Below are 27,928 nucleotides of genomic sequence, written 5' to 3'. Positions count from 1 at the left end.
TACAGCAAAACTAAGTTTTTATAAACTGTCGACCCCCCAAAAAAATTAGCATGTAAGGACACAAAAGTGGATACAGGCAATTGAGACAGAGCGCAATGTGTCATAATACTCTGAGTACTATGCCCACTGGAGGGGAACGTAATCGGCAACAGGAAATATAATATATAAAACTGACATTTGGATATTTGACTTGGCAGTGACAAAATGTTTACTGCACATGTAGGCATTCTGAGTGTCAGGGTCCCACAATTTACCCATTCTTCTTGCTGATGCTTCGACTTACTGCCTGTGTCCACCTTTGTCTCCTTAAAGGCTGGCTTTTACAGTTCGGTATCTTATAAAAACTTAGTTCTGGGTTTTGTAGCTTGTTTGCTGTACACCCTGTCACACAGCAGCTTTTAGGCATTGTTCTGTCTTTTCTTAGAAGCAAGAAATGACAAGGAGGCAGCTTCACGCAATACAAGTCAAGTCAATGGAGAAGATTGGATTGTCCCCGGTGTGGGCGTGGCCTAAATGCACTCTGTCTCCATAGAAGTATGTGATTTTGGATACAGCCCGTTTTTATAAACATGAACGTTGGCGTGGTTTTTAGAGTACGCACACTCTAAGATCAAATCTGTGAGTACGTACATTTTATAAATGAGGCCCCTGGTGTTCTTAAATCAGCAGGACCATGAGTGCTTTTTTAGTATAATTTAATGGCGTTCATGTTTAAATATGCGCAAAACTTTTATTGTAGTCGCCCAGACAGCAACATAGTGTGGCCCAGATCCGGCCCACATTGTGGATTACATGCAGACCAGATGTGGGCTGGATCTGGGCCACACTATGTTGCTGCATTATGGTCAAAAGATATCAGGAGTTTTTAAACCTTTTAAATAGTAAAACTTGCCGAATCAAAACCAAAAATTCATGGTTATATTGTAGTTTTTGTCATTTAATTTGAGGTATTTTTTTCTGTTGAACTTCTGTGTAAAATCCGAATGGCACAAAAAACAACTAATTTACAAAAAAAAAAAAAAAAAAATCAACAAGAAAACTGTGAATCAAGAGTTGTATTTATTTTAAGGGTCTGAACAAATGTACACACATCGGTCCATTGGTTGTGGTCTTTTTGTAGGATAAATGTCTATGCTGTACATCGATGTAAGTAGACTCACGTTTTGTCATGCTCTTGATATTGAGGGGGGCACACAGCTTTTTGACCACACACACACACAAACACAGCTCAACTGTTGGAAGAGTAAGCGATTGATACAGTTGTATGTCTGAGACCGTATAGACTTTACAATTCGAACTGTAAAGTTTACACATACAACACAAACAAAGCCTAGACTTACAAGAAATGGCGCATGTCCTTGATGCTGGAAGAATGGGTGGGTGGGGGTAGACCTAGGATAGGACATCTTTTGTAAAATAAAATACAAAATAAAAGTTCAAATAACATTTAAAATATATTTTATATGTATTTAAAGATCTATGTACAAATTCTCTAAGACACTATCATTCGTGAACCAGAAAAAAAGACTGAATCAGTGAATATTTTATAACTACAATAGTATTTAGGTTGGCAAAAAATAATTAAGGCAACCAAAATATGTGTGCGCTACACTTTACAAATATATTGCTGCAGTAGCCTTTTTATTTTAGATACAACAGCAATATTAATAGCAACTGGCCACTGCACATTATAAGAATCAGTCACACACTTCCATTGTAAAATGATACACTCAGTTACTCAAACCCACAAACACGCTCAATGCATAGGCACACACACACACAATTTCTATACATATTGATTTACAATTTAAAATTTTTTAACCTAAATATTTCTGATAGTGAAATGATTGTGATATGGTAACAAGTTGTTTTACATATTTGGCCTCCCACATATCAAGTTTGGTCCCATCTTCCGGCTTAACATACAGTATCTTAATAGCCCTGATGACTTTGTACTGATTTTGGGGGGGAAATCTGCAGATTTCTATGGAACAGATTTAATTAATTAAAACTAATTAAAACTTTTATGGATAGGAGAATGTATTTAAAAAAAAAAAAAAAAAAAATCTTAAACATTGAACTATTGCTAGCTGATGAATATATATTAAAATTAGTATTAAAGGACTGCACCAGAAATGGAACACAATATGAACTGTCATTTGGGGTCATTTGCAATAATGCAGATTAATTTCAAATAAAACAAATGATTTTGAATTTTTTCAACAGCTAACGAACGAAGCTACCTGATAACCAAAGTGCATTAACAACCAGAGTAGCATAAATAAATCATAACTATAAAACGTCTTTCTTTTTTTAATGAAGGTCACATAACCTACAGCCCAAAAGAATAATAATAATAAAAAAAATAGCATACAGCCCACTCTTAGGAGGAGTCTTGCATCCCAGAGCTCAAATCGTAGAACACGCTCACAATATGTAAATTAGACAATGAATGAAAAACAATTAAACAAAATAAAATAATTAAATATATTAATTTTTACTTATAAATACATCTGGACATTGCTATTAATACTCGCTTGGTGTTGTTTGTGAAGTGGGTGATAGAACGACGAAAATGAAGCTGGAGTTGCGAAAATTCCGACAGTAGCATCCGACCAGTAGAGCTTCCGAACGTGACGAGTCTGAAGAGTCCAAATCTTGTAGCTGCTCCTCTCTCCTGAGGTCTGATTACTGTTGGGACACATTAACATTGTTTGAATACTGAGCCTTAGGTGTAAATTAATTAATGCGCAAGGAATAACGTCAGCTGTCAATATCAAGAATTATAAACCCAGGACGACCATGACACGGTATGCACTTACTGTTTCACTCTCCTCTTCGTCCTCTGGAAGGGTCTTAGACCCTGTGCTGAAGTGCAGAGGAGAATACACCCAGCTTTTGTCTTCTGGAGGCTGCCGGTACACAACCAAGACAGCAGAGGGAGCCAGAATTGGCGGAGACACACAGAGGCAGCCAGTAGAAATATGCAGAGAAAAAGAAAGACAGACAGGAAGACAAGAGTGCCAGAGAGGAATATTAGAAATGCAGTGGCTAGAGATAGATATAGAGCTTCACACATGACATGCAGTGAAAAAAAAATTGTATATAGTGGCCACGAATTAACAATTTGTTCCCATGAATTGCTAATACGTTTTACTAATTCGTTCCCTCGTTTTAAGTAAATTGTGTGCACAATATAATAATTTGTTCCCTTGTTTTGCTAAATCGTGGCCATGTTGTAATAATTCCTTCCATTGACTTAGTTAAAGTGTTAGTTCACCCAAAAATGAAATTTCTGTCATTAATTACTCACCCTCATGTCGTTCCAAACCCATAAGACCTTCGTTCATCTTCGAAACACAAATTAAAATATTTTGATGAAATCCGAGGTTTTTTTAAATCCTCCATTGAAAGCAATGAAATTACCACATTCAATGTCCAGAAAAGTAGTAAAAACATTGTTAAAATTGTCAACGTGCCTACAGTGGTTCAACCTTAATGTTAAGAAGCGACGAGTGCGCAAAAACAAAACAAAAATAACTACTTTATTCGACAAATTCGTCTCTCCCCTGTCATTCTGCTAAGCTATTTTCGTTGCAGCGCTTCCAGGTTGTATGTCCGGGTCAGTATTGGCCAATGGCTGTTCACTCATGCTGACGCAGGAGCCAATAATGAGTCGACGTTCGGACGTAAACACGGAAATGCAGCACTGCGGCAACTGCTTACCAGACAGACAGGGAGGAGGAAAAATTGTTGAATAAAGTCATTATTTTTGTTTTGTTTTTGCACACAAAAAGTATTCTCGTTGCTTCATAACATTAAGGTTGAACCACTGTAGTCACGTTGACTATTTTAAGAATGTTTTTACTACTTTTCTGGACCTTGAATGTGGTAATTTCGTTGCTTTCAATGGAGGATAAAAAAAAAACCTCGGATTTCATCAAAATATCTTAATTTGTGTTTCAAAGATGAATGAAGGTCTTACGGGTGTGGAACGACATGAGGGTGAGTAATTAAAGACAAATTTCATTTTTGGGTGAACTAACCTTTTAAATCAAAATGAGTAAACGTCTTAGTTCAACGTGGCCACAATTTACTAAAATGAGGGAACTAATTAATAAGTTGCGTGTACAAATTCTTAATTCGTGGCCACAATATTTTTCCGCATGTCATGTGCAGCCCCGCAGAAAGACAAGTAAGAGATTTGTTGTTAACATTAATAAGGCTGGAAAATTATTCTTCTATATTGTTTGCTATAAATTTATCAGAATGTATATTTTTGTAGCCACTGCGCAAAGATGAAAGTCTAGACTTTCTAAATTAACAAAAGCTGTAATCTGGTGAGTCAAAAAAGAAAGAAACTTCGAATGAGAAATAAGTGAAGTGAAAGAAAAACAGAATCACAAACTATAATAGACAATGTAAATACGGTATTTGCAACATGTTTTACTTTAGTACTATATAACACAAGTATTTTCAAACAGAATTAGTAGAAAATACTATAGGGCAGGAATTTTATCCATCAGGATTTGATTGGATAGCAAAAAACTAACATTGACATAATTGGCTATGGCTACTATTATTTTTCCCCCACCCACTCATTACATCAGCAAACAAGAAAAGTCATTTCAGTTGTAGGGAAGGTTATATTTTGACTAAAGACTACACTGTAAAAAATAATTTATTAAAGTTTCTATTTCAGTCTGTCTAATTCTATGTTATTTGATGTTTCTTTGTAATTAATTGTGACGTTTACACAATTTTTCACAATAAAATGTTTTTGCACTATTTTTTTCAGTGTATAAAACATTCCTTAAATCTTTCTAAACATTTCTAGTAAATCCTGCACAATAAGACCAGGTACATTGATAAAACAGGCACAAAGCTTGCTAATATCACGTTAGCAGCTAGTAAACTAATAAAGGAGTGATTTTAGTCTTTTTATGTCACCTGATTGTGTTTCCTATTTCCTGTGTCTTAGAAACAGATGTGTATGGCTCCAAAATTAGTTTTTGAAGTGGACAATAATGGCAAATTGTACTAACCATACTATGTAAGCATTTTCACAACGTTGGAACAACGTATTGTAATCTTTGAGACTGTGACTTGACATATATGGTTGTATAAACTGAGCAGTTGCAATTGTTTACCTCAAATCTTTTAAAACATTTTCAAACTTATTATGGTGGGCTCCTTTGGATATAAAAGTCTTAATGGTACAGTAACAAAAACAGCCTGTTTAATTCTAATAGTCAAAGGGTAGAAAAAAAGCTATAACAGTCTAAAACACAGTGAACTTCAGAGGCTAGCTTGAGCCAATTAATTCTAAAACTAGTTTCAACTGCTTTAAGCTATAAAAACTTACATTGTGCCTTCTTCTGTGTGAGATGGGCTGACAAACACAGACGCTGCCATCAGAGAACTTACAAGAGGCAGAGAAAGAGAGATGGACAGAGACGGCAGACAAATAATGAAAGATGGCAGAATGGTAATGGAAAAAGTCAAGGAGATGGAGTGCAGTTTAGCAGTCGATAAATGAAAAAAATTGATAGCTCCATTAATAAGAGGAAAGAGTGACGGAGCAGCTGGTGTAGGGTGTTAATAGATGAATAATTCAAGAGGTGGCGCTTGTGTGTCTCTAGGGCTCTTTTCAGCATACAACTGAGTTTAAGGGCCTCAATGTGTCTAACAAATGATAATGATCACCATTTCTCAGTTTTCTTGGCTGTACTCAGAAACATCCCCGTGGATGCATCCAGTTGTTTTGTCGTTCATGGGCCAGAATGTGTCCATTGTATTGGTGTTTTTCAAACTTAACACACACATCATGATATCGTTAGCATTTAGAAATAAACAAAAGTACCCTTCATTTAAATGGGTCTTATGCAGTCGTACAGAAACTGAAGATAAAAATAAGAGCTAAAGGAGCTCCTAACACCTCTGCACACAAACACCCACCCACCCACGTGCCAACAGAGACCCTCTGTGAGATTCTGTCTTCTGTCCCGTATTGGAGACGTTTCCTTTAGTCACCATTAATTCAACAATGGTCACATTAGCACTGTTTACTACTCACAAACTATCTCACAAAGTCTATCAAGAACATGTCGTGGTCATGTTTAACCCCAAAATGAATATATTTTTACATTAAGAAAATATTAGAAAGAAGAAAATCTTTTCCTAGTATCATTGTGACATTATTTCCATGACAATTAAATTCTCATTTAAAAAACAAACCTCATTTTCATTCTCATAATGCATGTAGATTTTCTGAGCTCTGAACATGATTTTTCTTCTTATTAAATAAAAATTAAAAAGATTAAATGAAAAGTATATCAAATAGCATCATAATATATACATACATACAATTTTTTCATAGGGATGCACCGATATGAAAATTTGGCTGATACCGATAATTCTTGATATTTGAAAACCGATAACCCATATATTTGCCGATAAATCGAAATTCTAATTTTTATATAATTTTTGAGAGCCTGATTACAAAAACAAAAGTCTCACCATTATAAGCCACGTCCCAAGCACTTCAACGTAAATCAAACATATACAGTATCCTAGTTTGAACCAGTGTATGTTTTAAAAATTAATTTTACACTCCTATGGCCAACTTTCTTTATGAAAACAAACAAAATCTAATGCCTTACAAATAAATAAAATAATGCCTAAATAAGGCATCTAAAATGAAAAAGCATCGCTGTTTGGGTTGTGTGCGCTGAAGCTGAAGAGTTAATGAACACGGGGAAATTGAAGCGCTTTGTTAGTGGGTCAATTTATTAACTCAAACAAACTCATCCTATATAAGATTAATCATATATTTATACAACATAAACATAATATTACAACTTATATCTGCACAAAATGACATGAATGCACTTGAACTAAGATACGTGCTAGTCAGAATGTTTAACTCCTGAATGCACTCTTCCTGGATACTGGCTGAAAGATGGCAACTAAACCCAAAGAATTCACAACATTTCATTAAAATGCTGTTCTCTTTATAATGTTATGTACAGTATATGACAGTCCCAATCATAGTTATTAATGTTGTACATTGCTGTTTGAGCTGTGTGCGCTGAAGCTAAAGATGGTAAGCGCTTTACTACCACTTTAATTCTTAATCAAACGCAACCTATATGAGATAAATCAGATATATACACAAAATAAACGTAATATTAAAACTTACAATTGCACAAAACAAAAGGCTGCGAGGGCACAAGCGAACTTATTCTTGTCATGAAGGTGTAACTCTGTTGTGGATATGCTCTTCCTGGTGCTAAAACACGGGCGAACAAAGAATTCACAACATTCTTTTACAGTATTTTCATTATAATTTTATGTAGCTTATATAACAGACTTACATGTTAAACTTAACTGTATTTTCTTTTTTGAGGTGATTCCAATCATATTTCAAGCAATTCAAAACCATCATGGTGTACAGTGTGCATCTGAAGCATTTTAGCTGAAGATAATAATCAATTATTTATCGGCTTTAATATATCGGCCAAATTTTCTTATCGGGTCGATAACGATAACCTTAAAAATGATCATATATCGGCCGATACTGATATGGTGGTCAATACATATCGTGCATTCCTAGTTTTCCGCATGGCAATTCTGAGCATGACATTTAATAGTATTGTTAAAATTAGAGGGGGAATGTTCATAATTGTCATAAAAATATTGCAAAAAAAAAGTTATTAGTTCTAAAATATTCTTCATTTTTCTTTATGCAACATATAGTTTATTTTTTCTTTTAAAAATGAAATATGACCCAGGCAATTTTTTCTTGTATTCGAGTAAAAATACATAAACATCCTTCAATCAATCAAGTAAATAAATACATAAATACAAAACTTAGAATATATCATGAATTTTAAAGTTACAGCATTAGTAATTTTTTTCTCGGATTTTTAACTATAAACCTCAATAAATATATAAATAAATTTATGCTTAAAATAATAGAAAAATATTTGACAATGCGTTACAAAAATAAACTTAATTCAAGATTTATTTTATTAATAAGTCTTAATATCTTAATGCAATAGCTGTTTTGCTTTTTAAGTAAATTTATCACATTTTAAGGACGTTTAGATACTTTCATCGGAACACAAGACAAAAATAATTATTTTTTGCAGTGCAGACACATCTGATTATGTTCTTTTATGCTTTGACATTAGGTCATCAGGTGGTTCTCATGCATTTTTTGATACAAATTTTTAGTTCAGATGAGTGAAGGGCTTACAAAATAAATGTCTGTAATTGGCACATCATCATCCTCGTCCACAGAGGCACGACTTGTACAGCCTGAGGCCTGACTGGCGCTGTCAGATTCTACGACTATCCTGGGGCTCGCTGGGACGGAGAAGGACGAGGCTTCTGGAAACGTCTCTTGAGCTTCACTACATGTGGAAAAGAAAAGAAAATTAAATTATTTAAAGATTTTTAGTAAATAAAACAAAATTTGATCTGTTCATCTCACAAAACTTTCGAATGATTTCAGAAAAGCTGGAATATAGAGCCTTAATCTTATGGGCCCCTTTTTTTTGTAGTTTTATGATTTTTTGTCCAATTGACAGCTTTTGTTGTATGTAGTGTTATTCAAGTATAATTTATATACTATTATAGTATTTAATAATATTTTGATTTGGCTTTTTTTTATATTTTCAGTTTTCATTTTAATTTTAGTTTTAAGAACTGTTGTGCTTTTGTCAGTTTTATTAGTTTTTGTTTTTTAAAAATATTTCTATATAGCTTTAATTTATTTTTATTTTAGTTTTAGTAATTTTAACTTATTTATTTGTTATCAGCAAATTTTTTTATAGTATTTTAAGTTTAAGTTTTTTATTTGTATTTTGTTTCAATTCAGCTTTATTTCAATTACTGAAAATTATTTTTAATAGTTTTAATTAAGTCAACACTGTAAGGAAGAGTGCAGCATGAACTTTCTTCAAAATTTCAAAGTCATATAGATTTGCAATAATGAATAAAAAATTTATATATAAACAATATATAAGATATATATATATATATTGACACTGGTCCTGTCAAGCACAAAAACATTTGGTTACTTAGTGCCAGTGTCATTAAGCACTTCCTGTTTGGTTATGTTCCTTTGTGGCAGTTTCCATGGTGTAGTTTTGCCATCACTATGAGGAGCTTGAGCAGGTGAGCTCAGCTGAATGGAGCAGATGTCTAATTCCTCATTCCCATGATACCCCTGATCTTACATCTACACTGCTCTTCATTCAGCGACACAGTGCATTTGCATTTAAATCACTGCCCTTAATTCCATTACAACTCATATTTTTTTCAACATGTTCAAGAATATCTAGTGTTGAAAAGTAAATATATAATAAGTGCTCATATCTGTGCAGGTAGTTTCTCAGTTTTTAGTGCGTACCTGTTCTCCGGCGATACCTGGGGAGCCACGAGGGTGGGCTCACTGTCGTATCTTCCCTCCACTTCCACCTCCACTGTGATGGTCTGCTGGTCCTCATCCTGCATTCTACAACGACACCAGCAGAGGGCTCAACCAAACCATACGAATATCACTAAGAACAAATCATTCCCCTTCCATTAAGAAGATCAAGCCCAAGAGGGGAATAAACATTGTAAAGTCTGCTAAAGAAACATAAATTTGGTCTGTTCAGACTAATTTTGGTTTGTTCATTGCAAAAAGTGATCGTATATAGCAGAAGAAAAATGGCTGATAAAGACTAAATAAAAAAATATATATAAAAAAATTAGGTAAAAACAAAACACACATACACACACACACACACACACACACACAAAACCCCACTCAAAAGTCCAAGTACTGAAATGAAATGTATACCTATACCTTCGGGAATAAAATTGCTATAAAAAAAAAAAAGTGTTTCCCAAAGTTGGCTAACTCCTTTCAGAAGAAAATAAATAAGATAAATACAAAGCAAGCAAAAAAAATAAATAAATAAAAACAAGACAAAACAAAAACAAAAAACAATGTCTTTGTTCACTTCTAAAAAGTAGTATTTTAGGTTAGTCAACATGTACTACAACATATTGCTCTGTTTTACTTACGTTTCTTCATGACTGGACTGGGTGTGTCTCCTGTACAGAAGAGAACAGAGACTATATTGTACCCGCTATGCTGGAATATTACAGAGCGACAGACAGGGTCTTACCTGTAGCGCGGCTGTTCGGAGGTGTCTGAGGGGGAGCGTTCTGGGATTGACAGAGAGGTGGTGGAGGAGAGCGTGGTGGCGATGGAGGCTGTGGTGGCCTCCTCGAATGAGGGAGGGGTGCAGGGAAGCACATCGGCCCGACCTGAAACCAGGCAGAATTTAAATATGTGACTAAAACCAAAAGTCCTCAAGTTGAGAATGAAGAATGTATTTCCCATATTGTTTACCATCATCATCCAGTGTGGGGAAGCTACGGGCTCCTCTCAAGTCGTAGATGTTTTCGTCTCTCACGAAGGGCAGCTGGCTGGCCGACCAGGCTGCTCCAGGCCCGCCATATTTGGCTGCGGCTAGACCCCCACGACCCCTTTTTGACGGAGAGGATTTTAATGCTGAAAGAAACAGGTTTACAAATGCATTTAAATATTAAAAATAGTTTCAATGTCTTGGCAATTAGCATCATGAAAGTAGGTGAATAAACACAAATTATTTAATAAAATAATAACACTGTTATATGTAATCTTTAGGAATCTCAAAGTAAATATCCATTTTCATACTCTACATTATGCCTAAATTAATTTGAAGTATTTAAAATGATTCATTTTAGTTTTTGTTTTATTTTTTATTTATATAGCCCAAATAGCAGTCATTTATCAGTTATCAGTCATTACAATAAATATTTATCAGCTTATCGGTCAGAATCTTAAAATTGATGCATCCCTATTACTTCATCATTAATTCTTCATGCAGAACATGAAATGAATCTATGTGATTCAGTAATATAAATTCTCAGAATCAGTTCACTCACATGAAGTCTTTCTGAATACAGTAGTGCTCATGAACCTGAAGAACCTGTCCGCATAGAAAGACGGTCTGTGAACAGACACTGTGTCCTGAAGAGTGAAAGAGAGAGCGAATAAGTGAACCATCTGAATACATCTGAAATACATTCTTATTCTAGTTGACAAAATGGAAACTTACAGTTCAATACTGTTCATCATTTATTATAGCTTGCCAAATTTGCCCCTATTTGGGTGTGAACAAAAACACACCATTTTTGTGTGTTCCTTTAAATGCAAATGAGCTGCTGTTCCCGACCCCCTTTCCAGAAGAGGGCGGAGCTTTAACAGCTCATGCTTAAGATACTCAAAAACAACAAAACTGGAGAATCTCATGCAGACAAAATGTAAGAAATTGTCAGTAGCTGTGTTCAGCCTTACATGTTCGAACCGGAGTCGGACACTGATGGAGAGACTCAGGAAGAAGTTACAACTTTTAGAACGAAACTAGATGTTTCTGAATAGTAAGTGGATAAATTTATGTAGTTGTTGTAGAGTTAAGTTGATTCAACTCATCGACTAGCATGTACTGTCATGTTAATCTTTTGTTTAAATCCAGCGTTGAACTGACCCTCGTTTGTGAAGCAGTAAAAATATATGTGCAAATATATAACACTTTACCGACTTTCTTCGGCACATTTCCTTCATAAAAGAAATTCAACCACGGTGTCCTCAGTAGCTCAGATGCCGAAAGTCTATGGAGACTTATGTTCGTTGGTACATCCAATAACTGAACATTTGCAATGTTTTTTTTTTTTGCTGTGGTTGGTTAAGGTTAGAGTGACGGGTTTAGGGATCAGTGTTTGGTGTAGGCAATCAGTACTGTGATTGACATGACCAATAAAATCTTTAGAATCGGCTGCAGGGCGGAGTTTTTGCTGAACTGGTTTGGAAAAAAAAAAAAGTCACATGAGAAAATCTGGAAACGCTCATTTGAAGAGACTGTTTATGATTTATGTGAATTATAAAAAAAGTGGGTAGATTTTTACCATTACAGGCTGGTTGTTTACACACACACATCTGAGTTCAAACACCTAATAAAAGTAAATTTTGCATAATAGGTCCCCTTTAAGTCAAACTTAAAGTTTCCAGTTCAACATACATTATTCATGAAGACACCAGTTAACACTTCCAGCTGATGCTGGTATATAAGATATACCAGCTCTAGGACTATAAATATCTTAATTAGCATGCAAATGAATCTTGAGCCATTCATAGTATGGCATAGACTGATGCGTCACAGGCAGGGTTGGAGAAATCTCCTTTATTTACAGCCGAGCTGAGGAGAAAATGAGTGTGTGTGTGTGTGTGTGGTATGTGCATGTGCGTCTCATATCCAGCAATAGCCCAATTGGCACATCCCCTGAGAAAAATGGTCCCAAATTAGTGCACATTTTACAAGCATTTCCTCCAAAACCCCATAATTCTCACTAAACTCCATTCATGCTAACATACCACAGCAGACCCTGCTTTGTTAATATAAAAATGAAGGAAGTAGGAAGAATTATAGTGAAGGTCAAAGACCACAGAGTCTCAAAACACAGCTGGATGTTAACTTGGCCAAAGCTTTTCATCCAAAGTGACAAGAGATGGAGCGACTTGCATGGAACAATGATGCTGATATATTTCAAAAGGTCTTTTCTAGATAACAGCCATTGAAATTCAACAAAATTCTCACCCCATCGTGGACTAGAGCCTTCCACGTATGCTCCAATTTCTTTATTAACCTGAACAGAAAAAGAAAAAAGTCACTCCATGGTGCTTTTAAATCATACTGGCAGCAATGAATCACACGCCTCATGATGTAAATCATAAGTGACATGAGTCGGAGAGGTTGACGCAAGCACCTGTAAGACTGCAAGATGTCGATTATTCCGATGTACAGTAACAGCCGCTCTCCTTTTCCATTGACTGCAGGAATGCCACCCATCCTGACGGGGAAAAAACATGAGAAAATAAATGAAATGAAATAAAAGTTTTTCAGGGCCTAAATTCTAAACCTTGCTAAATACTAAAATGAAATGCTTAGCTATATCTTTGGGAACAAAATTGTAATAGCGCTTAAAAGTGTTTCCTGAAGTCAAAGACTATAGAATAACACAAGACACGTCACTTGTATTGTTTTGAATGGGAGAAAATGCAACGCGCAATATGGCGGAATAAGTCCTGCCTTCTAAATAAGAGCCAATCGCCGATTGGTAAAGTCATTGCGTCACTGCAGCGGCGTTAGAAGCTCTGGTTCCTATAGAAACAGTCAGACGCGCACCTCCGAAATAAGGCATAAGAGACGCGCATTTAGGACTGCGCATGCGCATTAGCTTGATCCAGCCTGAAAAATACAGTTTTTGTCATGATTCGAGTGTTTAGAAACAAAATTTATGAGACAGTTGTTGTCATACTTCATTGGTGATTTCAAATATGAAATTTAATCGAAAGCTTGGCAAACACCCATTCCGCATCTCCCACATATGTGTGTTATGTGGGAGATGCGGAATACATATATTGTTACACAACGGATCCTAGCTTATTGTAATAATTATTTCACGTAGCCTACTTTTACACTTTTACACACTATTACGTTGTGTGCAGAGTGATGCTAACATTTTAGCTAGCTGGTGAGAGAAAATGGCACTATCAAAGAGTCTAAAGAGGAAAGTTGTCAGCGAAAATAGGGCATACAAAGAAGAATAGAAAGACAACTATGCGTTCAACTATGGTCTTATCTGCAATGAAGTTGTTGCTGTTTTCAAAGAATATAACACTGACACCGGATGCGAGCGGTGCAACGCGACACTACAATAGAACCCATTATAATGATATTGTCTACACTGGATGCTGCGCAGAGCAACAACACATTCCCGACAGTGAACGGATTCCCTGTTCTATTTCTGACGTAGTCCAAGTGCTTTGCAACGGTCGGTTTGTCGCGTTCAGTGTAGACAGCTTTTAGCTGTTGCGGCGCGGCGCGGCACGTCTGGTGTAGACACGGTGATAATATTAGACGGCACCACGAGATGAAGATCTTTTTCAGAACCGGCCGCTATTAAAATAATCTGGCTGCGGGCACAGGCCAGATATTATTGCTGGCGGGCCATTTCTGGCCCGCTGGCCGCCTATTGCCGACCACTGCATTAGACTTTGAGCACACAAAATTTCTATGCACATTGCAACGGTCATGATATGACATCTCACTCTGTGGCATCTTTTCTATAAACATAAATTCAACATATAATTAAAGCTGCAAGCAGCGATGAAAGGGCCCTCGCACCCGTGCCACCACCACCCGATGGCCATAGGAAAACAGAGCACGGTGGGTAATATGCATTTAAGTATATAAATATAGGAGGACTACGTCAGTCATTTGTATTTGCCACAATTCTTGCTACCAACTGGTGGTGCTATGACTATAACTTAATTTTGGCGTGTAGATGTCTTCAGGCCAGGGCACTTATCAAACATGTTAAGTTTGAGGCAGATTGGATATTGTGTGCAACAACTTCCTGTTTCATGACGATAATAGCATGCTTTAGCAATCAATTGCATATTTTAGTATGTTGCTAGTAGTCCATCACAGTGTTAAACACGACACTTCGTGTTGCCAGTGGGTGGTGCTATTACTATAACTGAATTTTGTCATGTAGATGTGTTCAGGGCAGGAATCTTCTCAAACATGTGAAGTTTGGGGCAGATTAGACATTGTATGCCTGAGTTACAACAACTTCCTGTTTCTTGGCGTAAATCGCATACATCTTTACCCGCAGGTAACGCTATGACTGTAACTGAATATTTCCATGTAGATGTTTTCAGGCCAGGACTCTAATAAAACATGTGAAGTTTGGGGCAGATCGGACACTGTATGCCCAAGTTACAAGAACTTCCAGTTTCATTGCGAAACATCTAATTTGTCAGGCCGCCACGGACACGCCCTTCAGCGAAAACTCCAGATCTTCGTAATTTAACGTCACAAAGGCCTTTAGATTAGACTGACCAAATATGATTTTGATCTGATTAAAGCTCTAGGAGGAGTTCGTTAAAGTACAACAACTGGAAATGGCAAAAACTGCAAAAATTTTGCAGATGTTTTTTTTTAAATATCTCATTTCCTGTTGGGTTTTCAGATTTTGCTCCCGGGTACTTTTTTGTAGGTATTAGGCTGTTACATGTGTGTACCGAATTTCATACTTGTATGTGAAATTCAGAGCGAAGGGCGCTTAATTGAAATTTTGTAGGTGTAGGAGCCATTTTGCCAAACCTAATTCTGAACCCCATATCAGACGTACATTTTCAGCACTTCTGACGTGTGTGCAAAGTTTCATGAGTTTTCGAGCATGTTTAGGCCCACAAAAATGCGATTCATTTCGGAGAAGAAGAATATTTGACCCAGCAATTACAACAGGGTCCTCACACCATTGGTGCTCGGGCCCTAATAATAATAAAAAAAGTTAAAACATACAATCTACTCCACTTTACTGCAAAAAATGTGCATTCTCACGTGTCATCAGTGTCGATTTCCTCTCCACAGGCCGACGCTCCCTGTATGGACTCCATGGCAGTGGAGTAGAGCGCCTTCTGTGCCAGCGGCCTCTTTTCATCACTGCTGCCCTGAGATCCCTCCATCTGCTGCTCTTTCTCCGCCTGATCGATGTTGTGAACTCCCAGCAGCAAACTGTAATCCATAATCTTAAAGCTTTCCAAGACCTAAACACCAAAACCACATCAATATTTGCTCCCATTCACACATCCACTGTAGACACCAGCACACTGTACAGAACTTACCAAACAGTCCCTCTGTAACGTCTTGACCAGAGCGCTGTGCGTGTCTGTATCAAGCATGAGACCGTCTGGTACGTCCTGCATGAAATCGAGGTCTTTAAATGTGGGCTTCGCCTTTTCCCGCTCTTTCTTAGAGGCCCGTCGTTTATAGGTGGATCCCTTCAAGTCGTATTTGAGGTGCATGCGCACCACCCTGGGCAAAACGTTGTTCATGACCACCATTCGAATGTTCTTCCCACCCGACTGTACACAGTACAGCCCGAAGAACTTGGGCAATAAGGTTCGAGGATTCTGATTCAAGTTCTGCAGGAAAACAAACATCCAACAAACAAACAAATCAAATGCCCAGTCAGAGTGAACTAATATCCAAATGCAAGTCATCCATGCAATGGTACTAATCTGTTGAAAAACACTGTATTAGTATTTGTAGGTTACATGCATTGTGCAATTAATGAATTTATTCTTTAAAGGAGTAGTTACAATTCTGTCATCATTTATTTACCCGATACTGAAATTTTGTGCTCCAAAATTTGCTGTGTCAGGTTTGACGAACTTGCAAGTTTAAATACGAAAAATATAAATGAGATATTCAGCAAATAACAACTTTTCTGCCTTTTCCTTTGCACAAAAAGAAGTACTTTAATTTAGATTTTTTGTCATTTTTTGAATCTCGATGGCATTCAGTTTCATTGTCACCATATGGAAAGAGCAGCTTGAATAATCTCCAGAACATCTTCTTTTGTGTTACACGGAACAGAAAATAAGCTCATCTTTTCAGCCTTTCCCTCGCACTTTTTTTAACCTTGATGGCGTCCAAGTTCACAGTCACCGTATGGAAAAGAGCAGTTTCTTTTGTGTTCCACGGAAGAAAAAAGTCAGAACGGATTCAGAACGGCATGATGAATAAATGATAGCAGTTTTTTTTTTTAATTAACTATTCCTTAAAATTGTCAATATTACAACACACATCTGTTTAATACAAAAACCTGTTTTTATATCACATGCAATCCACACGTTTGCTGATGACCACTTCTATAACTTCAATAACAGCATTAATGCATTAGGTTGAAGTAAACATCATTCCAGAATCAAGACACACCATTTCAACCCCCCAAAAAAGGCTTCCTCAAGGCAATGGCATTCAGTTTGCCAGATAATGTTCCAGAGTGTAGTAAAACCACCTGATTCCAATTAGATTGGAGTTTATATCCTCTAAAAAAGCACCACACAAAGGCAAAGCAATGAAGCAGATATCCAACCTAGAGGAGCTTTGTGCAACGACCATCACCTTCCCAAAGGTGACATGTCCTACAAGATATGATCAAAGAGGAGAAACAGAAAGAGGAAAAGAGCCAGACATTGTTAAAGACAGATTTCTGTAGGCGAACTGGCCAAGGTCAGCATTGTTGCTGAACAACAACTGATCCGTCACTATTCATGGGCTCATTAGCTCCAGCTGAATGGATGGAACAAGCCAAGCCGGTCGCTGGTCAGACTCTGCTGACACTGAGAACCCATTTAGGCATCATCTACTGAAAGAAAAACTCATGTTCTCTTGGAAACCAAACCCTTTTGTACTTAAATTGTGGACTGAATTGGTCCAATGGAGACAGAAAGCTGGAACAAGCACGGTGTAAATGCTAATTGTGTCATTTATTTTGTTATTTAGGTAAATAGCAGACAAATCACCTCAGGGGAGAAATTAGTTCAAAATAGCTTGTTGGGTAATCAGCAGTGTTGTTGTTTAACCAGGTGGTTGATTTGTGACAGCATGTGATAATAGGCTGGAAAGCATGTTTCTCAAAAAGTATAGAAAAACAACATAAACTGTGTATTTTAGCCTTGCTTAAACCTTATTGTAGCAGAATATATATATATATATATATATATATATATATAGAATATAATATAAAGTAATTTTATAAAGGCTACATCTCATTTTCTATCATTATGTTGTATTATAACATGTACTGTATCATAATTATCAGCATTATATTAACCATCAGCCACTCTGCTCAAGACATTTTATCGGACATTGAAAACCAATATTGGTCAACCATCAATTCCAAAAAAGCATATAATGATATTACAGTTCTGTCTGATACTGATAAGCCAATAACCCTTTTCACGTTATGGCCAATAACAATAATTTATTGTCAAAATTTATTAAAAATAAAATGGAAAAATGTGTGAAAAATTCACAAAGACATTTTGCCCAATAATTAAAAAAAAAAAAAAAAATTGGTCAATAATCGATATGTACCAATACATTATTTCTCAAAAAGTAATAACATACCAACAAATAACAACATAACCTCTGTATTTACTGTGAAATTATTGTAGCTCAAAAATGCAAATAGCAGAGTTCTCCAAAAAACACTGGCCATGCTGATAATCGGCCGATATTTGGCAATTAATATTAGCCCACAACTGTGTCAGTTTCTAAATTGTATTGAAAATTGTGTAAAATAATTACTTCAGTCATTTTATCTAGGCTACATCTTGTTTGCTATCATTAAACTATTATATCATGCAGTATTTATTGCCCTGCTCTACAGATATTGGCATGTGATGCTGCCTGAATCATAATCACACAGTGTTTGTTTGTTGGCCAGTGGAGAACTGGCCCCCTGACTGAGCCTGGTTTCTCCCAAGATTTTTTTCTCCATTCTGTCACTTGATGGAGTTCCTTCCTTGCCACTGTCGAACTCTGGCTTGCTTAGTTGGAGACACTTAATATTCAACAATATTATTGATCTGACTGTACTGATGCTGTTGTATGAGAACTGAACAGAGCTGGACGATGGCATCACTGTTTTCTGCAGAACTGCTTATAGATGAAATGAACTAATTTAATAATTGATAATCTTTACAACAGAATTGAATCAACACTGAACTGACTCGGGCTGAACAACAGCTGAAATGCATCATTTTCCTGTTATCACTGTAAAGCTGCTTTGAAACAATCTGTATTGTATAAAGCCCTATATAAATAAAGGTGACTTGATTGACATTGAAAATACACATTGGATGACCATTATTTTCAAATAAAATGCACACTATTAAAATTCTGGCCGATGATTATCTTTGCTCTGGCCAACTGATAATATATTGTCAGAATTAACTAAAAATAAATCTGCACAAAAATGGTAGCCGATAAATCAGTAAATAACCGTTATCCAACCGATATGTAGTTTCACAAAAAGTAACAAAATAACAACATAAACTGTGTATTTACTGTGAACTTATTGTAGCTTAGAAACATAAAAAGTAGAAGGCTGTATTAGTGATACACCAACAAATATCTGAAAGGCAGATAATCGGTTAATATTTGGACATAAATATTAGTTCACCACTGTGTCAGTTCTAAAATAAATTAAATATTGTGTAAAATAAGTATTTGACTACAATATCATCAAAAAGTTGATTTATTTCACTAATTCCATTCAAAAAGTGAAACTTGTATAATATATTCATTCATTACACACAGACTGATATATTTCAAATATTTATTTATTTTAATTTTGATGATTATAACTGACAACTAAGGAAAATCCCAAATTCAGTATCTCAGAAAATTTGAATATTACTTAAGACCAATACAAAGAAAGGATTTTTAGAAATCTTGGCCAACTGAAAAGTATGAACATGAAAAGTATGAGCATGTACAGCACTCAATACTTAGTTGGGGCTCCTTTTGCCTGAATTACTGCAGCAATGTGGCGTGGCATGGAGTCGATCAGTCTGTGGCACTGCTCAGGTGTTACAAGAGCCCAGGTTGCTCTGATAGTGGCCTTCAGCTCTTCTGCATTGTTGGGTCTGGCATATCGCATCTTCCTCTTCACAATACCCCATAGATTTTCTATGGGGTTAAGGTCAGGCGAGTTTGCTGGCCAATTAAGAACAGGGATACCATGGTCCTTAAACCAGGTACTGGTAGCTTTGGCACTGTGTGCAGGTGCCAAGTCCCGTTGGAAAATGAAATCTGCATCTCTATAAAGTTGGTCAGCAGCAGGAAGCATGAAGTGCTCTAAAACTTCCTGGTATACGGCTGCGTTGACCTTGGACCTCAGAAAACACAGTGGACCAACACCAGCAGATGACATGGCACCCCAAACCATCACTGACTGTGGAAACTTTACACTGGACCTCAAGCAACGTGGATTGTGTGCCTCTCCTCTCTTCCTCCAGACTCTGGGACCCTGATTTCCAAAGGAAATGCAAAATTTACTTTCATCAGAGAACATAACTTTGGACCACTCAGCAGCAGTCCAGTCCTTTTTGTCTTTAGCCCAGGCGAGACGCTTCTGACGCTGTCTGTTGTTCAAGAGTGGCTTGACACAAGGAATGCGACAGCTGGAACCCATGTCTTGCATACGTCTGTGCGTAGTGGTTCTTGAAGCACTGACTCCAGCTGCAGTCCACTCTTTGTGAATCTCCCCCACATTTTTGAATGGGTTTTGTTTCACAATCCTCTCCAGGGTGCGGTTATCCCTATTGCTTGTACGCTTTTTTCTACCACATCTTTTCCTTCCCTTCGCCTCTCTATTAATGTGCTTGGACACAGAGCTCTGTGAACAGCCAGCTTCTTTTGCAATGACCTTTTGTGTCTTGCCCTCCTTGTGCAAGGTGTCAATGGTTGTCTTTTGGACAACTGTCAAGTCAGCAGTCTTCCCCATGATTGTGTAGCCTACAGAACTAGACTGAGAGACCATTTAAAGGCCTTTGCAGGTGTTTTGAGTTAATTAGCTGATTAGAGTGTGGCACCAGGTGTCTTCAATATTGAACCTTTTCACAATATTCTAATTTTCTGAGATACTGAATTTGGGATTTTCCTTAGTTGTCAGTTATAATCATCAAAATTAAAAGAAATAAACGTTTGAAATATATCAGTCTGTGTAATGAATGAATATAATATACAAGTTTCACTTTTTGAATGGAATTAGTTAAATAAATCAACTTTTTGATGATATTCTAATTATATGACCAGCACCTGTAGTTTTATGTAGGCTACATATCATTTGCTGTCAATAAAATGTTATATAATGCAGTAATATTATATAAGCACCTGTTATTATGTATTGTATAATATATACACCCTGTTTTCTAGATATCGTGATCGGACATTGGGAACCCAATTTAAAATGCATTAGTCAAAATACAGCAACTCACCATGTAATATCCAGGAAGAAGCTTCTGCAAAAACTCCGCCTCCTTGTGCATAACTGTCTTGATGATGAACTCATCGTCCTTGGTGACATAGAAGACTGAGCCACTGGCTCCCGGGTTGGACAGCTCAATCAGTGGTTCATTACAGAGCGAATACTAAAGTCGAACACAAATATAGATACAGATGAATTCTGGTTGAGTGATTCTTCAGTGGTCCTACATAAATCCAAGCATGTATTATAAAAAACTAGCCTTTATATTTCTCACCAAATAGTCATCCGGCCGTATCCCGAAGAGCTCTCTGAAGTAACGAAAGGCCACGGGAGCATAGGTTTTGAAGCGGAAGTCTGGGAAATGATGGGCTGGTGTCAGGTTGCTCCCTTCACTAGAAGATCAAGGAGAAGATCATTTATTTCATGTGAAATTTTACATCCACACTCAACCTCAGACAGATAGCTCACCTGGGGAAGAAGATGCTCTCAACCACATAGAAATCCTGCATTAGGACGTCCCGCTCAGGCTTGGAACTCAAGTTGCCAACTGTGTAGCCAATCCCAAGCTGAATGGCCCCCTTGAGTGCTGAAGATGTGGTCTGAAAAAAACAAACAAAAACAAAACAGATATAAATGACTAGAGACATATTTTCTTAAATATTAACCCAGAGATTGATCTTTTAATCTACGTTTTTTGTTCTGATGTCGCCTAGTGCCACATTTCTGCAGATCTAGCTTATTAGCAATATTACAGTTCTGGTTGATGCAGATAAACCGATAATTAGTTTGTATATTATTATTATTATATGCAATTATGTTTATATATTAAATGGTAAATGTTACATTTTAAAAATCAACACTATTTTGTCTAAAATTAAAAAAATTAAAAATAAGTTAAACTAATATCAATTGTTTTAAATGCTAAAGTATATTTAGGCTTTACAAAAATCAAATATATAGTATGAAAAACGGATATTCATCTTAAGATTTGCTAAAGATTACATTTCACTGTGTTATTAAAGTATTAGTGTTTTCATAGATTAAATTTAGGTTAGTGTTAGAGGCAATGGTTATCTAAATGCAAAGAGAGAAAATAAGCATAAATATACAATATCAACCGATATAAAACATTGAAAAGTTAAAAAATGAAAACATTAAAAAAAAAACTAATATTGACTGATATGATACCGATATATATATATATAGTGTGTCCCTAGAAGTAACTAAAATAATCTGAATGGAATCAATATCGAATCTAGCAAAGTTTTTAAAACTGATTTAACTAATTTTATGTTAGCGTTAGATGACGGCAAACAATCTAAATGTAAAAAGAGAGGACATGAGCATGTCCAATTAAAAATAAAATATTAGCCAATATAAAACATTGAAAAAATAAATAAATAAAAAATAAAATATTTTAAATGGAATCAATATCGAATCTAGAAAAAGTTGTTGAAATTGATTCGGCGCAATGTACCTTCTTATATGTGGTTTCTCCTGAAGCATCCACTCCCCTGTGGCCGATCTTCTTCCCATGAGCCGGCTGGCCTGACGATGAAGGCATCTGGTATAAAAAGAAAAATATGAGATACCACCAACCTGCACTCCCTACACGAACAGGTTTGCTTGCAGTCTAATAGTAGATATTCTTGATATGTGGTAAAGGAACGTACCTCTGTGATGAAAGCCTTTTTTGACATAGTGTCTAAGAAAGAAAAAGAATAGTGATTAACCGGGTATTGACAACATCTAAATAAAAGGATCATCATTGGTTGCAAAATGAAAATGCAGACAGTCAGTCCTAAAGATCGTGATTTGAAACCAGATTTGTGTGTCTATGATTACGAGATGTTCATCTGAAATTATAAACAGACTTCAAGAGTCAACAGGTCACCCTCTAAAGCGCAGACAGCATCAGCTGACTTCATTATTCAGTCTCCATTTATATTCCAATGCCGCCCCTCAAGCATCAGCAGCAGCTGTCAACGGCGACTAGGATGTTTGTTGACAAAGATGGTTTGATGAAAATACACCATGTGAAGATGACGGCTGGATTCCTTGAGCTGTACTTCTCACCCCACAGTTGCCCCAGATGCATCTGCACACGCTCTCATTCAGTTCCTCGGTTTCCATGGCATCCCAATCAAGGTCAACAAGCTTTCTCGGAGTTTGCATATACATGTGGCATCAACAGACACATGCTGCTCTAAATAGGGCATTGGCCGCTAGACAGAGCAGCTCATAGCCATGCAGTGAGAAAGCAATAGCAAAACGAAGATGACGGGCATGCTGGAAAATCCAGCTAAAAACAGCTTAAAGGAAAAGTCAACCCAAAAATTTATATTCTGCCCCCGTTTACTCAGCCTCATGTCATTCCAAACCTGTATGAGTTTCTTTTGTTTATAGAACAGAAAAGGAGAAATTTTGAGAAATGTGCTGCTTATTCTATTCAATGCCTTTACAAAGAATCTGGAGTCTGGAGGTTTTATTCTTCAAATAGGAAAGCATAAAAGTGGTTCATATTAGGACTGCACGATTTGGGTTAGTATAAATTGCTATATATAAAAAAAATAGTATTTATATTACTAAATAAAAATATAAGGTAATAAAAAACAAAATAAGACATTACAATTGTAAAATTCTACTGATTTTTTTTTTGTTGTTGTTGTCAGATCTTCAATTAATCATTTGAAATGGTTCACAAAAACCAATTCGTTCACAAATCAGAATGAATTAGTTCTTGACTTTTGGTCCAGTCAAAATTATTAGTAGCTAACTGGAGGGGAAAATCTTAACATCTGCCCTAAATACATTAGCTTTTGATTGTTTAACGAATCATTCTTTTGAGTCCGATCTTCAATGAATCATATGAAACCACTCAGAATGATTCATTCACAAATCAGACTGAATCAGTTCTTGACATGTTGACTCACTGATACAGTTTCAGGAATACCAGCTACCCTGAAGGGAAGATGATTAGTAAATAACAATTTTTTGGTGAACTATACTTTTGAGCTGATAACTGTATTTTGAAAAATGACAGCAGGTTTGAAGCTGGCCAACCATCTGCATCACCATCTGGTGAAGATGGTTGGGTGGTAGACAAGCTAAGATGACATAACCAACTGGAAGCTGGTTTGTTGCTAGTCCAAGATGTTATATCAGTTACCAGCGCTAATGGCTAACTTGGACCAGCTAGAAATTCATTACCAGCTAGATTTTCCACCAGCAAGCTTCCCATTTTTGGTAAATTTGTTTTTGTGACATCTATGGAAGGAAGTTGGAAGTTAGGAAAAACATAAAGGCTGCAATGTCCCAAACAAAATCAATTTTCCATTTCACCTCTGAAATAGCACATCCACACCAACAAGCCTCATGACCAAGTTAGTTCCTGTTATTTCTGGATCCAGCTTTCAATGTGGGCTCCTGAAACTGTTATGGACTGTTTGGGCAACATTGTGGTTCTCCATAAAAGAGCTTTTTCCTAGACCCTGTTCACTGATGTTAGGTTTGGCCTCAGTTCAAGCCGGTGCGCGCAAACATGCTGTAGGATTTCTGCTATACTCCACTACCCAAGGTCAACCACATATCTAATAAAGACCATTAGACCAGCAAAAATTTGTTTTTTAATTCTATTTTTATTTATAGGTACAGAAGAAAAGACAGAAAATGACTAAGATTCAGACTGCCCACTTGAGACAGTGTCTGAGCATATAGTATGCACTAACCACTAAGCTACATCTTTAACACACAAAATGTATAAACTGTTAAAGGAAGTTATAAATGTCAAGGTTCAGAAATTGATTTTGGGAAGGAATTCTGTATAAAACATCTGGTGAAACAAGGTAAATTGTGTTAAACAGAGCTAAAGCTTTACAAAAATTACCTTAAAATAGCCTAAATTCTTAAAGGTTACTTATAGGGATAGTAATTAAAATTAAAATTACCCCATGATTTATTCACCCTCAAGCCATCCAAGGTGTATATGACTTTCTTCTTTCAGACGAATACAATCGGAGTTATATTAAAAAATGTCCTAGCTCTTCCAAGCTTTATAATGGCAGTGAATGGGGGGCCCAATTTTGAAGCCAAAACAAGTGCATTCATTCATCATAAAAGTAATCCATATGGCTCTAGTTACACAAGTCGACTTGTGCCACAAGAGTAACCCGTGACGTGATGTATGATGCAGGATGTAGGAGTAGCGTAAGTTTAGACGCCTCTCACGATTTAAACAAATAGGCCTGTGCAACAAACTCAAGCTCCTCTTCTCTTTTAGACTTCTACAAACACGATTCCAAAAAAGTTGGGACACTGTACAAATTGTGAATAAAAAAGGAATGCAATGATGTGGAAGTTTCAAATTTCAATATTTTATTCAGAATATAACATAGATGACATATCAAATGTTTAAACTGAGAAAATGTATCATTTTAAGGGAAAAATAAGTTGATTTTAAATTTCATGGCATCAACACATCTCAAAAAAGTTGGGACAAGGCCATGTTTACCACTGTGTGGCACCCCCTCTTCTTTTTATAACAGTCTGCAAACGTCTGGGGACTGAGGAGACAAGTTGCTCAAGTTTAGGAATAGGAATGTTGTCCCATTCTTGTCTAATACAGGCTTCTAGTTGCTCAACTGTCTTAGGTCTTCTTTGTCGCATCTTCCTCTTTATGATGCGCCAAATGTTTTCTATGGGTGAAAGATCTGGACTGCAGGCTGGCCATTTCAGTACCCGGATCCTTCTTCTACGCAGCCATGATGTTGTAATTGATGCAGTATGTGGTCTGGCATTGTCATGTTGGAAAATGCAAGGTCTTCCCTGAAAGAGACGACGTCTGGATGGGAGCATATGTTGTTCTAGAACTTGGATATACCTTTTAGCATTGATGGTGCCTTTCCAGATGTGTAAGCTGCCCATGCCACACGCACTCATGCAACCCCATACCATCAGAGATGCAGGCTTCTGAACTGAGCGCTGATAACAACTTGGGTTGTCCTTGTCCTCTTTAGTCCGAATGGCATGGCGTCCCAGTTTTCCAAAAAGAACTTCAAATTTTGATTCGTCTGACCACAGAACAGTGTTCCACTTTGCCACAGTCCATTTTAAATGAGCCTTGGACCAGAGAAAACGCCTGCGCTTCTGGATCATGTTTAGATATGGCTTCTTTTTTGACCTATAAAGTTTTAGCCGGCAACGGCGAATGGCACGGTGGATTGTGTTCACCGACAATGTTTTCTGGAAGTATTCCTGAGCCCATGTTGTGATTTCCATTACAGTAGCAGTCCTGTATGTGATGCAGTGCCGTCTAAGGGCCCGAAGATCACGGGCATCCAGTATGGTTTTCTGGCCTTGACCCTTACGCACAGAGATTGTTCCAGATTCTCTGAATCTTTGGATGATATTATGCACTGTAGATGATAACTTCAAACTCTTTGCAATTTTTCTCTGAGAAACTCCTTTCTGATATTGCTCCACTATTTTTCGCTGCAGCATTGAGGGAATTGGTGATCCTCTGCCCATCTTGACTTCTGAGAGACACTGCCACTCTGAGAGGCTCTTTTTATACCCAATCATGTTGTCAATTGACCTAATAAGTTGCAAATTGGTCCTCCAGCTGTTGCTTATATGTACATTTAACTTTTTTGGCCTCTTATTGCTACCTGTCCCAACTTCTTTGGAATGTGTAGCTCTCATGAAATCCAAAATGAGCCAATATTTGGCATGACATTTCAAAATGTCTCACTTTCAACATTTGATATGTTATCTATATTCTATTGTGAATAAAATATAAGTTATGAGATTTGTAAATTATTGCATTCCTTTTTTATTCACAATTTGTACAGTGTCCCAACTTTTTTGGAATCAGGTTTGTATTTCATGACAGGCGTTTTGTTTTGCTTTAACCTCTGCGCTTCCGCGTTTGACATTATGTCATGCATCGGGTCAGGGGTTACTCTTCCGCCACAAATCAATGCGTATGGATGTCTGCTGGAAGCTAGTTATTATAGTTGATAAAGTTTTAAATATGGATTTTTTTACGAAAACCAATCGCTTTGCTTCAGAAGGCCTTTGTTAACCCATTTTCATTTATGGATGAACTAACCCTTTAAGGCTAAACGTAAACAACATAGCATTCTTATTCTATTATGAGATGATGTTCAGCCACTTCTTAACTTAGGTCAAGCCATAATGAACTTGACAAACTTCTAAAATACGGGTTAGAGCTCAAAACATCTCCAGTGCTAATGAATTAGCAAAACACCTCCTGAAATTCCACATGCTTTGGGTAGGTGTGATCACAGCCAGCTCAAAATTGACTTGGAATGAAGAACTTGATGACAGAACCTTTGAGGTGTCACCTGACACCTCAAGCTAACATTCATTATATGAGACTAAATTTACCAAGGACTTAGCATATAGAAATGCTACTATGGGTGAATGATATCATGTGGTATGATAGCAAAAATCTAAATACTGGAAACAAAACCATGACAACATATGAACAACTGCTTATAAACTTGAAAAACAGAACTGTATAAAGCAAACCAAAGGAAACAAGAAACTATAAACCCACCAGTAAGGCCACAAAACCATTTTCATTGCTCACTTCTGATCTGAGAGTTCCTCTTGCAAATTTCATTCAAGTAACAAGCCATTCAACAGATGCTATTATTCAAAGTTCAAGATTTTTTCTATTGCTCATAACTTCTGGAAAAAACAGCGCAAACAGTGGACAATAAGTCTAGTTCACGTGTTTACACACTCTATCAAATGGTGTTTGCTTGAAAGGCTGTGCGCTTGGTTGTATGTGTACTAGGGGTGAAATGGTTCTCGGTAAAAAATCGAACCGTACCGTTCTGCACACTCGGTTTGGCACGCACTTGCACCACGGTTCATCTTATATCTAACGACGCATACGCATCTATAATATGGTTTGTAGAAAATAAATAAAACAGACAGAGTTAGG

At 36.7% G+C, this 27,928-nt stretch overlaps 1 protein-coding gene across 2 annotated transcripts in view; it reads right to left on the bottom strand.

Annotated features, from left to right (window-relative positions):
• Window positions 1-1,040: 1,040 nt before the first annotated feature.
• The window catches only part of pip5k1ca (phosphatidylinositol-4-phosphate 5-kinase, type I, gamma a), a 33,003-nt gene continuing 6,115 nt past the window's right edge, over window positions 1,041-27,928 (bottom strand). Inside the window, exons 2-18 of one of the 2 annotated variants that reach the window (XM_051911255.1) lie at window positions 22,629-22,660; window positions 22,433-22,519; window positions 21,424-21,554; window positions 21,230-21,347; window positions 20,966-21,118; window positions 15,797-16,096; window positions 15,513-15,718; window positions 12,868-12,951; window positions 12,699-12,747; window positions 10,990-11,074; window positions 10,412-10,573; window positions 10,185-10,326; window positions 10,081-10,110; window positions 9,419-9,523; window positions 8,261-8,417; window positions 2,823-2,912; window positions 1,041-2,691 (exon numbers count right to left, since the gene is read on the bottom strand). In XM_051911255.1, the coding sequence (XP_051767215.1) occupies window positions 2,689-2,691; window positions 2,823-2,912; window positions 8,261-8,417; window positions 9,419-9,523; window positions 10,081-10,110; window positions 10,185-10,326; window positions 10,412-10,573; window positions 10,990-11,074; window positions 12,699-12,747; window positions 12,868-12,951; window positions 15,513-15,718; window positions 15,797-16,096; window positions 20,966-21,118; window positions 21,230-21,347; window positions 21,424-21,554; window positions 22,433-22,519; window positions 22,629-22,660 (1,934 nt within the window). In that variant the 3' untranslated portion in view covers window positions 1,041-2,688. The remainder of the gene's footprint in view (window positions 2,692-2,822; window positions 2,913-8,260; window positions 8,418-9,418; window positions 9,524-10,080; window positions 10,111-10,184; window positions 10,327-10,411; window positions 10,574-10,989; window positions 11,075-12,698; window positions 12,748-12,867; window positions 12,952-15,512; window positions 15,719-15,796; window positions 16,097-20,965; window positions 21,119-21,229; window positions 21,348-21,423; window positions 21,555-22,432; window positions 22,520-22,628; window positions 22,661-27,928) is intronic. The other variant, XM_051911256.1, reaches the window with a different exon arrangement.

This window comes from Ctenopharyngodon idella, chromosome 10, assembly GCF_019924925.1.
Source record: "Ctenopharyngodon idella isolate HZGC_01 chromosome 10, HZGC01, whole genome shotgun sequence".
Lineage (NCBI taxonomy): Eukaryota > Metazoa > Chordata > Actinopteri > Cypriniformes > Xenocyprididae > Ctenopharyngodon > Ctenopharyngodon idella.
This window is presented reverse-complemented; position numbering and strand designations above follow the sequence as displayed.